At 35.3% G+C, this 15,087-nt stretch overlaps 2 protein-coding genes across 4 annotated transcripts; one reads left to right on the plus strand and one right to left on the minus strand.

Annotated features, from left to right (window-relative positions):
- The first annotated feature begins 1,092 nt into the window (after positions 1–1,092).
- LOC128211337 (monocarboxylate transporter 13-like) lies at positions 1,093–5,640 on the plus strand. Of its 2 annotated transcripts, XM_052916016.1 has the most exons (5): positions 1,093–2,062; positions 3,061–3,204; positions 3,879–4,658; positions 4,914–4,964; positions 5,419–5,640. In XM_052916016.1, exons 1-5 carry the CDS (start codon positions 1,657–1,659, stop codon positions 5,538–5,540), a joined length of 1,503 nt encoding a protein of 500 aa, XP_052771976.1. In that variant the 5' UTR covers positions 1,093–1,656; the 3' UTR covers positions 5,541–5,640. The 2 variants fall into 2 exon arrangements, with proteins under 2 accessions (XP_052771976.1, XP_052771975.1); XM_052916015.1 differs by having other exon boundaries at positions 4,914–5,640.
- A 2,607-nt stretch (positions 5,641–8,247) lies between these two features.
- LOC128211339 (monocarboxylate transporter 9-like) lies at positions 8,248–13,214 on the minus strand. 2 transcript variants are annotated; one of them, XM_052916019.1, is made up of 5 exons: positions 12,450–13,214; positions 11,964–12,107; positions 10,275–11,063; positions 9,017–9,067; positions 8,248–8,646 (listed from the first exon to the last, which is right to left on the minus strand). In XM_052916019.1, exons 1-5 carry the CDS (start codon positions 12,865–12,867, stop codon positions 8,561–8,563), a joined length of 1,488 nt encoding a protein of 495 aa, XP_052771979.1. In that variant the 5' UTR covers positions 12,868–13,214; the 3' UTR covers positions 8,248–8,560. The 2 variants fall into 2 exon arrangements, with proteins under 2 accessions (XP_052771979.1, XP_052771980.1); XM_052916020.1 differs by lacking the exon at positions 8,248–8,646 and having other exon boundaries at positions 10,275–10,400; positions 10,870–11,063.
- Between the last annotated feature and the right edge of the window lie 1,873 nt (positions 13,215–15,087).

Genomic DNA, 15,087 nt, shown 5'->3' on the forward strand with positions numbered 1-15,087 from the left:
TAATAAATATACGTGTTAGGACGATGGAAACTGTACGTGCTAGGGCGATCGTAAATATACGTGTTAGGACGATGGAAACTGTACGTGCTAGGGCTATAGTAAATATACGAGTTAGGACGATGGAAACTGTACGTGCTAGGGCTGTAGTAAATATACGAGTTAGGACGATGGAAACTGTACGTGCTAGGGCTGTAGTAAATATACGTGTTAGGACGATGGAAACGATACGTGTTAGGGCTATTATAAATATACGTGTGAGGACGATGGAAACTGTACGTGCTAGGGCTATAGTAAATATACGAGTTAGGACGATGGAAACTGTACGTGCTAGGGCTGTAGTAAATATACGAGTGAGGACGATGGAAACGATACGTGTTAGGGCTATAATAAATATACGTGTTAAGACGATGGAAACGATACGTGTTAGGGCTATAATAAATATACGAGTTAGGACGATGGAAACTGTACGTGTTAGGGCTATAATAAATATACGTGTTAGGACGATGGAAACTGTACGTGCTAGGGCTGTAGTAAATATACGAGTGAGGACGATGGAAACTGTACGTGTTAGGGCTATAATAAATATACGAGTTAGGACGATGGAAACTATACGTGTTAGGGCTATAATAAATATACGAGTTAGGACGATGGAAACTGTACGTGTTAGGGCTATAATAAATGTACGTGTTAGGACGATGGAAACTGTACGTGCTAGGGCGATCGTAAATATACGTGTTAGGACGATGGAAACTGTACGTGCTAGGGCTATAGTAAATATACGAGTGAGGACGATGGAAACTATACGTGCTAGGGCTGTAGTAAATATACGAGTGAGGACGATGGAAACTGTACGTGCTAGGGCTGTAGTAAATATACGTGTTAGGACGATGGAAACGATACGTGTTAGGGCTATAATAAATATACGTGTTAGGACGATTGAAACTGTACTTGAAAGGGCTATAGAAAATATACGTGTAAGGGCAATGGTATGTTTGTATAAAGGCGGAGATGGTAACTGTTCGTGTGAGAACGGAGATTTTAAATGTGTTAGGGCGATGGTAACTGTACATGTTAAGACAATGGTAAATGAAATCTGATCTTTATACAATAAAATATGACTACTAAGATACTTAAACCATGAAAGCGTTTTACGGAAATCACTTAAGAATTTTTATGAATCTGGCCCAAAAGAATGCACAACACTGCTTTTTGCATCGCCTAAACTCACTGCACTATTGCTCACGCTAAAATATAAAGCACGTATCATTATGATTTACTTGGTTAAGTGTTGGTTTAAAAGGATGTATAAGTTTGTTATTTTTATGTTCTTAAGTCAGCCACTTAGATTAATAAACTAATTGAAAGCAATATCAAATCGCTTAACATTTCCATTTATCGCTTATGCCTTTATTGACAAGTATCGTATATCGTTAAACATGCTATTCAGTGGAGGATTTATAAAGATAAACCAACCGAATGTGTAATTTTACACTGTGTGTACAATGCATTTGTAATACATATTTACAAACTTAGCGTTTCAATGCGTTTTTGTATGGCAGTCTTGATGTAATACTTGTGAAATAGAGTAGCAAGCAGACAGTTATCATTATCGTGAAATATTATTTATTAAAATACACTATCGGCATTTCATTTGCGATGAATTCCACTTGTGCATTGGACAGTGTCATGGACAACACCGGGCAAATTATGAAAACCCATTTTGAGAAAGGCGAATTGGATTTAAGTGAACTAAAGAGCAAAAATGAACCGGAATCTGAGTCTTTACTTAATGAAACTGGTCTTTCAGGATTGGAAAATGATTTGAGAGGAATAAGGACAACTGAGGATGCATCAGCTGTTAATACCGAGCAAGAATTTTGTGATCTTGACAATGGATGGGCATGGGTGATTCTGCTTGCAGCTTTCCTCAGTTTTGCCCATCTCGGTGGCTCCATGTATTCCGTGGGTATCATACACAATGCCCTTTTGGAACGCTTTCAAGCTAGCGTCGCTCTCACAGCATGGGTTGGCGCATTACACACTGGCATTCTTGCACTTGGAAGTAGGTGTGACTTTATTTTGTTCCAATTTGTTGGTGATATCAGTTGATGTCTTTTTTAAACAATACAGTTGTTTCTGCAAAAGATTTTAAACCAGTAGAAGTATATTTTTTCACTTATCTTTCGGCTAATCATTGTCTTGTATAGAGACAACAGAGCAAAATAGATATAGTATAGAGCAAGCAAGCTTGGGTACAATACCCAATCTCTCTTTGAATTGACACATTTGTTCTTTAACGAGCCTAGTGATTTGGTACCGAGTTGTACTATTGCGTCTTGTACAAGCATACCTTGGTGTGGTTGCTACTGTATTATAAAGCGTTCCGTTTTATGTTTACAACTGTACTGTTTAAGCTTAACGTTTTGTGTTTACAACTGTACTGTTTAAGCCTAACGTTTTGTGTTTACAACTGTACTGTCCAAGCATAAAGTTTTATGGTTGCAACTGTTTAAGCATACCGTTTTGTGTTTACAACTGTAATGTATAAGCGTTCCGTTTAATGCTGGCATCTGTACTGTCCAAGCATACCGTTTTGTGTTTACAACTGCACTGTTTAAGCCTACCGTTTCGTGTTTACAACTGTACTGTTTAAGCATACCGTTTTGTGTTTACAACTTTCATGTATAAGCGTTTTGTTTAATGCAGGCATCTGTACTGTCCAAGCATACCGTTTTGTGTTTACAACTGTACTATTTAAGACTACCGTTTCGTGTTTACAACTGTTCTGTTTAAGCCTACCGTTTTATGGTTACAACTGTACTATCAAAGCATACCGTTTTGTGTTAACAACTGTACTATCAAAGCATACCGTTTTGTGTTAACAACTGTACTATCAAAGCATACCGTTTTGTGTTAACAACTGTACTATCAAAGCATACCGTTTTGTGTTAACATCTGTACTGTCTAACCGTTCCGTTTTATGGTGGCAACTGTACTGTCCAAGCATACCGTTTTGTGTTTACAACTGTAATGTATAAGCGTACCGTTTTATGATTACAGGTCCCCTTTCAACTGCGGTGCTTAACCGATTCAGCTGCAGAACGGCCATCATTTCTTCGGGACTAATATACACTGTCGGCTATATGGCAACAGCATTTGTTCCGTGTATAGAGGCTGCAATATTCACATGTGGTATAATTGTCGGTAAAACATTCATTATACTTGCTCTTTTCAATAAAGCCTAACTTAAGTATATAATAGTCATCGTTTTAACATTGATATATAATCAGGTTCAACATAGGGTATTTGTTCTATTCATATTCAGATTACTCTTTTCATATTAACTATACATCACATTGCAGTCCATGGTGTCATATTTAGTATATAAAACATAAGAGCATAAATGCTATTGTCAATACTTCGGGAATTGGATGTATTTTAAATAAGGTTTTAGTTTATTATTATGTAATCCTCAGTCCGTTTAGTTGATGAAGACCATTTTTAGAGGTCATGTGTCAGAAAACGTGGTTGGGGTCAAACCAATAACCCCCTGTATCTAAACATGTGATGCCGATTCAAAATATAAAAAAAAATCATCTATCGCCTTGCAACAGGTTGTTTACATTACATTCTGACATCGTCAAATCTGAAAACAAACTATATCCTGCAAACGTTTAAAAATTGTTGTATATCTATGTGCCCAGTTTTCTCATCAAAGAAGTCTTTATAATCTTGTTTCAACAAGAGGAAGTCGACGTTTTAGTAGAGCAATTATATCGATGTATTTTATTTCTTCTCAGACTATGAACACAGCTTGACTGTAATAAAATTAAGTCAAATGAATCGTCAATGTCTTTTTTTTTAATTTTCATTTCTAGGTTTTGGGGGTGCTGTTGGATACACCGCGGTTATGGTCGTGGTTGGATTTAACTTTAAACGACGCCGCAACCTTGCTCTTGGAATCGCTTTGTCCGGTGTTGGGGTCGGTCTCTGTGCATTTGCTCCATTAATGCAGTTAGCAAAGGATTTTTATGGCTTTACAGGATTGTTCATCTGCTGTGCAGGCATGCAATTAAATCTTGTCACATTCGGAATGCTTTGTTTTCCCAGTGAATTGGAGAAGCATTCACACATACTGAGGCAAAAACATTCACCGGAAAGTACGAATGCCATGAAAAGAAAAGTGATGCCTTATTTTAAGTTTTTTCTTAATAAAGGAATAGTTTGTCTGTGCAGTAGTATGTTTCTCTATTGCGCTGGAACATACATGTTATATCTGCACTTGCCAAAATATATAACAACAAAGGGATTTTCAGAAAAGCAGGCAGCTTATTTAATGTCTTTATCAGGAATATTGACAGTTGTAGGTCGTCTTCTGACAGGTGCAGTAGCTAACATTCCAAATTGTAATGAGATTATACTTTATTCCGGTTCAATGGCAATATTTTCCATAGCAACGATAGTGTATCCATTTGTTTCTTGGTACTATCTAGGCCACTTAATATTTATAACCTTCATGGGTATATTCCTGGGTTGTTGTAACGTAGTTACCACTACCGTGTCTCTAAAGTTTGTTTGCATCGAATACATTGCAACTGCTTTAGGATTGGAGTTTATGTTTGGTGGCGTGGGGGCGATTGTTGGACCAGTTTTTGCAGGTAGTACAGTGCCGTATGCATTAAATTCACCATTTGTTGAGTATTCTGATCTTTTTCATTCTTTCAATTCTGTCTCTGTATTAGTATTTTGGTATGACAACGAATATGAAACATGTGTAAAAAAAAATAAACTTGCCGGATAAAATTATTTATTTTTTAAAAGGTTAAAATAGCTTATCGCGAACGTGAATATTTTCACCACAGGTTTATGCAGTGATCAAAATATTTTCCATTCAAATTGAAGAAATATTTCAGGAATACTTGTCGTTTCTGGTGGAACGTATGACCAGTCGATGCTAGTTGCAGGTAGAAGGGTATATTCACTTGTTAGATTAGAGAAGTTTCGATGCACAAGGTGTATGTATATTTGTATGTGTAAGTTTGGACAACCTTTAGTGCGCTATATGAATGTTTTTGTAAATGCACAGGTTTAAATTTGCAAAAGCAAATTGAAAGTGACTTATTGGACTATCAGGAAGCCTGCATTTAACTGATTATCTGGAACCCTCACAATCGCATTTAAAATCAACAGATTCAAATCCTGTTCATCTATATGAACATCTTGTGTTTCATAACCTTGCTAGAATTCTATTATTTAAGAATATGTTTTATGACCGTTCGCATAAATGACATTTTTACTTGAATTAAGACTTCAAATGTGCTTGTAGTAATCCCTTTTTGCCAAGAGTACCTTCATTACCTTTCCGAAAAAGAAGAGCATTGTGATACTTGAAAAACAGGAAATGTTATTACCTTTCAGGAATATGCATTTTCATGGCTGCAGTGTGCGGTGTTTTATCGAGTTGCTTTGTTGCCAAGCGAATGGACATAAATACTATATCTGTTGAAAGACCTTGTGAAGAAAGCACATCATTCATTTGATGGAAACAGCTTTTGATAGATACTGAATATAATTTGTCATCCTAGAATTTGTTTATAAACATAACGAACTTAAACCGAATGAACCCAAAATGAATGCTTACCTAGTTGTTTTGTTACTGACCGCGGCAAGGCGGTTTCCCAAACTTTAATCGATGGCGATATGTTGATAGATGTTTAAAGTATTAATTTTCGAACGGAAATATGAAAATCTACGATCTGATTTTTTGTCAGCAAACTTATATCATTGGTTTGCAGATATTTATGCCAAAAATTGCTCTTTCCAAGACAAAAACATAAAAAAGTTGTAAAAATGTATTTATGTGAGAGTGCAGCTTTAAACACAATTAACCACATAACAGCGTAAATTGATTCAAAATTGTTTATATGTTGACTATTTTTAACGGCTGTTTCTTGCAAAAGAAATATAATTTAATTTTATCATATTATATTGCATGGTGATACATTCATACAATCTATGATAAAGAAAACAAAAGACAAACAGGATCAGAGCAATGTTACATTATTTACGTTTATATAAAAAGGGTTGGCCTACAAGTTTTTAAAACACCAGTTACGGCCCCTGCCTTTTTGAGATTGAGAAACGACCTGGTATATGTGCTTGAAATAATAACATTTAAGAACTAAAATCCATGAAGCTTTCTTTGTTCTACATGGTTTTCCAGTTAATTTAGAACTGTATGAACATGTTTATAATTTATCCTTTCACTTGCATACAAATCGATCTCATTACAAGGTGACGCGTAAATTTTCCTCATAAGGCTATTTGACGAGATGTTTATCTACAGTCAGTTGGCCATATGACCGCGAAAACAGACTTCTTTTCTAATCAGAAATGCTGGAGGAAAGCTCAAATCTTATCAATCTTATCAATAGTTCGCCAATAACCGGCCTCAACAATCTATAGCGCAGAAAGTTCAATCACTAGGCATGATAATAACGCTGGCAAATAAAATCGGCAAGAACATCTACATGTATGTTAACCCAATCTGCAAATGCTGAACAATATGAAGCATTCAACGACATACGAGATATTGTTAGCAATAATTTATTTCTTAGTTGTCAATCAATTTGTTTGGGGTTTTTTAAACGAGAGCAAAACTGACTCTTAGATCTTAACCAGGTAGACAATCAGAATCCTAATCAGAGGCAGACTGCCTCGACTCGGTCCGTAAACCCAATTACATTATTTTAGATTTTAACCACGTTAAAGAATATGATCCAGACTGACTGACTGACCTACAACTTTTTAACTTACTAAATCTAACTAACTATCAAACTCAAGGTAAGTGTTTTATTCTTCCCAATTGACCCCCATTGCAGTTGACCTTTAACCTCACGTGACAATAATGAAAGGATTTTACAGGCTATCGGCACAAAAAGGAGCATATCAATCAATAGTTTCAGTGACGTTAAATTTAGCTAGGCCAAACCCTTTTAACATAGTGTTAGTATACAGTGTATTTAAACTATTTTCTGGATAGTACCTAAATGAGCCATTAGCGGTTGACCTTAGCCGAAGTCGAGTCATCTGCAATAGTACTAAGTAAGATATGAGTCTAGCAAAATGCAGGTCCTCTGATAATTATAATTCAAGTCTTATGGCCATCCTAACCATCTGCTTAAGCGATTGACTGTTCCATCTTTTCTCAGAATATGTAATCGACACCTGCCGGTAATGGTAATGGTGCTCCAATAAAAATAAACGCTATGGCATTTTGCACACTTGGAAGCTAAAAATAGGAATGATGACCTAAACAGAGATGAATCGAGGCGAGGGTCATTGTGCAACACAAAATCTGACACTTTATTCTTTAATATCAACATGAACTAAATCCAATTAACGTGTGGAGATTGTTTTTTTACACCCGTGATCTAGAACCATAACCTGTGACTTGCGGAATCGATATGACATGATTAGATCATTGTTTAGTGATTGTTCCACGTTAACGCACTTTAAAAGTCTTCTTTTTCTGTTTTGAATTGTAAATTGAATTATCAAATTGCATTTATTAAACGTACTTGTTTAGTTTAAGGTATTTATGCTTGCTTTAACTACTGAGTCACCCGATACTTTATCCTGTCCTGCAAGAAAAACTTTCACCATCCACGGAACAAACCTAGTATTCTTATTCTTATGTTATTGTCTAAAGTTGATGTTTGCTCCAATTATGTTCTGTATGCATAATACGTAATTTGAGTGTTGAATCAATTTCTTCATATTGATACATGTTTGGGCAACTGTGGGGCTGTGAACTCGTACGTAGGTTTAAACATTAATTGATCGATAGTTTAGTCCCTATGCAATACAGATATATGTGTGAAGTTTCGTCAGTCTCGTTGACCGTATATTAGGCCTCAAAATTGTTCCTCTTAGCATGGTTGTTATGATTGTGTTTGTATATGTACAAAATGCATGACAGTATCTAATACAGATATGTTGTCTAGTCAAATACTTCAACGACAAGTTTGATTGGGGAGCGAACATGCAATTTCGTGACTTAAAACAAAGGATACTGCAGTAACAAGCCAAGTAGCTTAACATTTAAACTTACTCATTCTAAAATACATAATAATGAAGGCAAGCATTCACTAAACAAGAAAATTCAAGAGAACTAACACAGTGCATATCATCAAAATAATGTTGTCTGTAAAAGTTTGTTTAACCTCCTTTGAATGTCACATGATCAGAAAAAAACCTCTTGTTAGCTTTATTGTTTATTTACTTCTATAGTTTTGCAAACAAAATATATACATGTGTACTGACCGTAGTCGTAATTCAACAGCATGTTTGTTAAAGTAAGATCAACATGGAAACTGAACAAGACGATCGCATCAAGTTAAGCAATTGCTCGTAAAGCTTTGATCAAACATGATACATGAATATCCATTCCGATTTAAAACCAAAACTGTCATTAACCTTGTATATGGGCAGTTAACAGTTGGATATTTGATATATCATTTTATGTAATGAAAATATCGGTATACATTTTCATATCCAATCATAGTTTTTCCTTTAATGAAGTCCCTTTTGCAACAAAGCAAATCGATATAGCACCACAGACTGCAGCTAATAAAATACAAACACCTGAAAAGAGAAATACAATATGGAATCTTTGCAAAAATATGTAATAATGAAGTTGATAAATATCCATATACAGTCGAACCCCGATGGCTCGAACTTCAAGGGACCGGCGTAAATACCTCGAGCCTCGGAAAATTCAAGCCAAGCGAGAATGATTACGTTAAGTTTAAAGGAATCGATCCTTAACATTCAGTTCGAGCCAAACAGGAATTCGAGCCAAGCGAGTTCGAGCCAACGGGGTTTGACTGTACATTAAGTAAAAAATAAGTAGATGTCTTTTATTTATATGTAAGTCAAACAAAACCAACAAAATAGAAAAGATGCAATCAAACTAAAACTGAAATATAGAATGCAAGTGTTAAAACCAAATCACCTGCAATTGTCATCGACTGGTCATAGGTTCCCCCGGAGTCGACAAGTATGCCTGAAATGTGGTAATTGGCATACAGACCTTTTTAAAAAATATAAACAAATCCTATAAAAAATGTGTTTTAAAAAGTATGATTATTTATACGAGTAATTAACCCTGTTACTATACTCAAACGTATTTGGGTTTTAAGATTAAAGGGGATTTAAATCAGAATACAATCACATAAATCATTATGATGATATTTAAGGAATGAATTGCGGGGTTGATGTCATTATCGGGGTATGAACACAATTGGGCTGGTCAAAGTGTGTGGAGTCCGAAGGACTCTACGCGTACTTTGACCAGCCAAATTGCGTTCATACCCCGATAATGACATCAACCCCGCAATTCATTCCTTAGATTTACACCAATAGTTCATTATTTCATTTAAGAATTGTTAAAAAATACTTCATTTCATTTAAGAAAACCTTTCAGTAATCCTTTCCTTCCCATTCTGTAAATAGAACGACCCGACTGTTACCGGAAACATGTTTTCAAATGACGTCACAATAACGCAGGAAAAGATCAACAACTTAAAAATCACTTTTAAACGTAAAATTGAAACACTTATGGCAAAAATATAGATTTAAAATATTATAAATTTACACTTTCTAAAATGTTAATATATATTTTACGGGACCTGCTGACGCAATACAAACAAAATCCAGATCAGCAGTTTCCATGTATATTGTTATGCGATGAATTGCGATCCGAACATATCCGAAGATGTTGCGTTCATCGATTGATAAACGCAATTGCCGAAAGGCAGTTCATTTAAGGAATGGAAGTTGAGGTGTAACTACATGTATTAAGTAATAAAACGCATTCGACCTTCGATGTCCTTAAGGACTCATCAAAAGTTAAAACACATCTCACGATGTGAATTATATATTCCTAAGACGAACATTATACGTTATAATATACTTGCAATTTATCTAACGTCACACAGCAATTATCTCCCTGTGTAGTACCAGTTACCAGTGTTATCAATCAAATCAAGTATTGATATTCAACTATGTGACCCTTTTCACATCTTCAACATTTTATTTCATTTGAAATCAATATTGTGTTCTTGCATTTTTACTTTAAATAATTAATTCAAATAATGATAAGGTAGATATCGCACAACAGGTGATCTGAAAAAAATGTATGTGGCTTAAATTCATCTACTTTCTCATGTGGTGGAAGAGATCTTCTCTACGCATAAGAATGGGCTTTTTACCTGCAATGACTGGTCCTACAATCGCACCCACTCCTCCAAACATGAATACGAGACCAATCGCGGTAGCAATGTAGTTGATGCCAATAAACATCAGGGAGACGGTCGTCAAAACAACATAACAAGAGCCTAGAAACATTCCCATAAATATGAAATAAATCAGTTGACCTGCATAGTGTCGAGAAATGAATGGGTACACTATTGTTGCTATGGAAAGTATTCCCATTGAGCCGGCGTATAGTATTATCTCATTACGGTTTCGAATGTTAGCCACTACTCCGGTCAAAAGACGACCAAATACAGTCAATATCCCTGATAAGGAAATTAGAAAGGCTGCCTGATTTTCTGAAAACCCCTTTGTTATTATATATGATGGTAAATGTAAATTCAATGAAAACGTTGCCGCACAGTTTAAAAACATGCTTATGCAAAGGCAAACTATTCCTTTATTTAACATAATATTAATGTATGGCATTATCCTTCCCTTAAAAACATTTGTTCCTTCGAGTAAACGGTCCGAGTCTCTAAGCCTCATTTTATGGGAATACTTCTCCAGTTCACTAGGAAAGCAGAGCATCCCGAATGTTATCAGATTAACCTGCATGCCTGCACAGCAGATGAAAAACCCTGAAAAGCCGTAAAATTCCTTCGCCATTTGCATAAGAGGTACAAACGCACAAGCCCCGGCTCCGACGCCAGAAACGGCGATACCAAGAGCAAGATTGCAGCGTCTTTTGAAGTTGAAACCAACAACTACCGTTGCAGCGGTGTATCCAAGAGCACCTCCGATACCTGCAAATACCAATAAACTTAGAGAAGGCCTTCATTTCTCAAACAATCGTAGGGACCCGTTTAACAGGGTCATACTTAGCTCATTATTTTTGTTTTGGTATAAATTGCGTAAACTTCTCCTTTAAAAAAGATTTGAGAAATATTAAAAATAAGCATGATAACCAAGTCGATTTATGATATCAAGTTCTAGCAGTTAATTTGCTAAATGAATCTGATATGCTAAGATGATTCGGGAATTGGGTATATGTGATTATCTTAAACCTCAATATACGAATGACAATGTAATTGTACATACATTGACAAAATCAAGAGCCATAAACTGACTATAATCTTGTTAAATGCCACAAAAAGGGAATTCAATAGAGACAAATGAAAGACAGAATGTAGAGAATACAAATATTTCAATGTATCACTCATCATTACGAGCAGTCACTGAACTAATCTTAAAGAGAATCACTGTAAAGCATAACGAGAAAGGACATCAGTTCGTTATGTTGATATACTTATAACACAAGGTAAAAATGTATAATTAAATTCAATCGAAACGTTATCTAAGCTGATAGCTGTTATATTGGTCTGCATTAATAAAATAAGAAGAAAAAGAAGAGTCCAATATCATTATGATTGTTAAATCATAAATGTGACGTATTCTGTGGAACCAAACCACAGGTGAACGTGACATTGTACGTGAAATCACGTTGATTTTTAAAGCATGGAGTTTTTTAATTTTATTGTCGATATACAAAGAGACGGTAAAACTAATGTACCGCTTAAACATTCAGCGTTTTTAAATACCGTTATATATCGCGTTACGTCATTTTAGCCCGTTGATTAATTTTGCGTCATATAACAAACATAACTCTACAGAAGTTAGACCATGTAACCGAAATATTTATTTACCAACAACAATGCCACAGGTGAATATTGCAGCCTCTATACATGTCACAAAGGCGGTCGCCAAATACCCTCCTGTATAAAATAGCCCAGAGAAGATAATGGCAGTTCTGCAGCTGAACCTGTCAGCCACCGCAGTTGATAGTAAACCTGTAATGATATAAAAGAACAGTTAACTGTGCATATATACAATACCCACTTTAAACGTTTACGCTTTCGAACCATTTAAATGGATGTATACATGCAAAAGTCAGCCCAAGAACTACAAAACAGTAAATTGCAGTGCAATGCGATACAAGACATTACCCTAGGCTTGTGATAGACTTCGTCGACATTGTATATCTGAAGGTGTTGTATGTTAACATGGAATTTACACTCATGTTAAGCATATCTTTATGGTTTGCTTGTTATTGAAACGGATATGAATGTTGTGTACTATCAGAGAATGAATACTATATTTTGTTCTGATACAAATGACCTTTTTTTACTTACCTCCAAGTAATAGAATTCCCGTGTGTAATGCACCGACCCAAGCCGTGAGACCGACGCTAGCCTGAAAGCGTTCCAAAAGGGCGTTATGTATGATGCCCGCAGAATACATGGAGCCTCCGAAAAGAGCAAAACTGAAGAAACTTGCTACCAATACAACCCATGCCCAACCGGTATCGAGATCACTAAATTCAGGTTCGACTTCTTCGTGCTCCATTGATTTTTTTTCTCTGAAATCACTTGTTATTCCTGCAGTTCCTGTTTCATCAAGTAACGACTCCACTATGTCGTTTTTATTACAAGCATTTTCATTTAAACTAAATATCCCTTTGTCAAAACAAGGTCTCATTAAGAGGTGGTTGCTGTCCACGTCATTGTTCTGTGCTAAAGATGAAGTCATAACTGCATCCAAAGTAGACATTATTGTTAATAAACAAGAGGTCTCCGTAAAAAAATGTTTTGCATCAAAGCAACCATACTGTATTTATACAAGCTTATACATCCAAATAAATATGATTAACATTTATTTCCAATCGAAGCGTTTGAAAGAGTTTAATGATACATAATTTATCATAACGCTTCTTCTATCGAAAATACGACTCCAATCACAATACCACATCCTAATATACAGGAACAGATATCAGATACTTTGCCCCACAAAACGTTTTGTCGTGCAGCTTTTATGTAATATACATGTTCTTATATTTATAAACACACATTCTGTTTGCTAACCCCTGAATGAATAAGCTGATATCCAATATACGCATTGAAGCGCTTCGTCTGTACTACATAATCGTTTTGTGATAGAGTAGTATTCATCTTCGGTATTCAGTGCACTTCGACGTTTATAAACACTGTGTTTATCAAAGTACTGGTAGTACTGCTGGAAGGTGATTTGTCTCATTAATATTACGTATTCACTTTCGTGTTTTTCTAGTATTTCATTCGTACCATGGGGCAATTACAATACTGTTTTGAACCTTTATTAATGATTCTTAAACAATAATACTGTTTATAACCTTTATTAATGCTTCTTAAATAATAATAATGTTTTGAACCTTAATTAATGCTTCTTGAATAATACGGACGACATTGATAAATAAATCATTCATATTATATAATATATATATAGTTTGTACTGTTCTTAAATCACATAAAAATATGTTAACTAGAATATAATTAATGCATTTCTTCATACTCACAAGCTTATTTAACATGACATATAATCATTAATATATTTTTTAAGTATCTAATAATAGCGGAACACTGTAATTATTTTTTTTAAGAACTGAAAAATGTATATTTAAACAAGTTTGTTCAGGCAAAGAGCTGGTCTAGTCAGAATAACCATTCACGACCAAAATGTCTTAATTATTGAAATAATTCGAGTGTTGACTTCTTTTCACATGTCTGCATATTTTCCATACCATGGACACATTTTAATCTGCCTTTCCAGGCAACTTCATGCCAGCAACCTTAATGAGTATCTACAAATGTTACGGTTAATCATACAAAGGTCAATTCACTGTCTCTTGCAATTTCTTCGCGATTACAGAACAATGCATTTAAATACACGTTTACAAAATTGTTTAATTCAGAAATACTAGTCGACTCCGGTGGAACCTATGACAAGTCGGTAATACTTGCAGGTTATCTAGTTTTACCACATATATTACATTTATTTAAGTGGCAGTTTTCTGGGTTTTTTTTTTTTTAAGAATTCTTTTTCTTACTTGACATAAGGAAATTGAAGTGATTACCATCTAACAAATTTCCTCTAAATGAGTTTAATACATCGTACCGATTTGTTGGCTAATGCCTATTGTCGTTATTCTATAAACTTTGCTGTAGACACTGCAATTTGTTTTCCGTTCTCATGTGTTTGCGTTTTACGTGCACCTGGCTGTGTTGTTTTTTCCGCCATGCTTTGTTCCCAGAACGACTGATGCTTAAATTGCGACTGTTGAAAGTCCAAGAAAATGAAGGACTACATTGATGGATACGGATTGTTTGTATTTAATCCATTGAGATACCCAATGTCCATAAGCTATTTATACGCTTAACGCAATACCGGTATACGAGCATGTGAGTCAAATGTGAATGTATATACATGTTATGCAGCTTTGCATATACCAAGTTCGAAGTTCTAACAAGGAATTGTTTAACATGATGTAAAAGTCCTTTTCAGTAGTCTTATTGACCATACGTAAACAAACATGACTTTGAAGGACGGCCCCGGTGAGTTCAGTTTGGTAATTCTAGTGTACTTTTTGGTTATCTTAAGAAAAGAAGAAGAAAAACCAAATACAAGTAGACAAGTGATTTTCCAGTCATTTTTTAATAATTTTCCACTGTCGGTGCCAAGTGAGCCTATCATATGCTTAAAGCGATATATGACAGTTGTATACTGTATTATACACGTTGTTTGTCTCTCGGTTTGTGTCTGTATGACCTTGGTCATTGTCCCTTGGATTTAGGTTACATGTTAGGCTACTGTGTGTGTCTCTGTAACGGGTATTGCTTTAAGTAAAATAAGACAGATCTGGTGAAATGCATGACCACATATCCAATTACGAGTTAAACTCGCACAGAGCGGTGACTTGAGAGTCGACCTCGAGAACCAGCAAACGCGGTTTCCACC

The sequence above is a fragment of the Mya arenaria genome, chromosome 12 (assembly GCF_026914265.1).
Source record: "Mya arenaria isolate MELC-2E11 chromosome 12, ASM2691426v1".
In the NCBI taxonomy this organism is placed as follows: Eukaryota; Metazoa; Mollusca; class Bivalvia; order Myida; family Myidae; genus Mya; species Mya arenaria.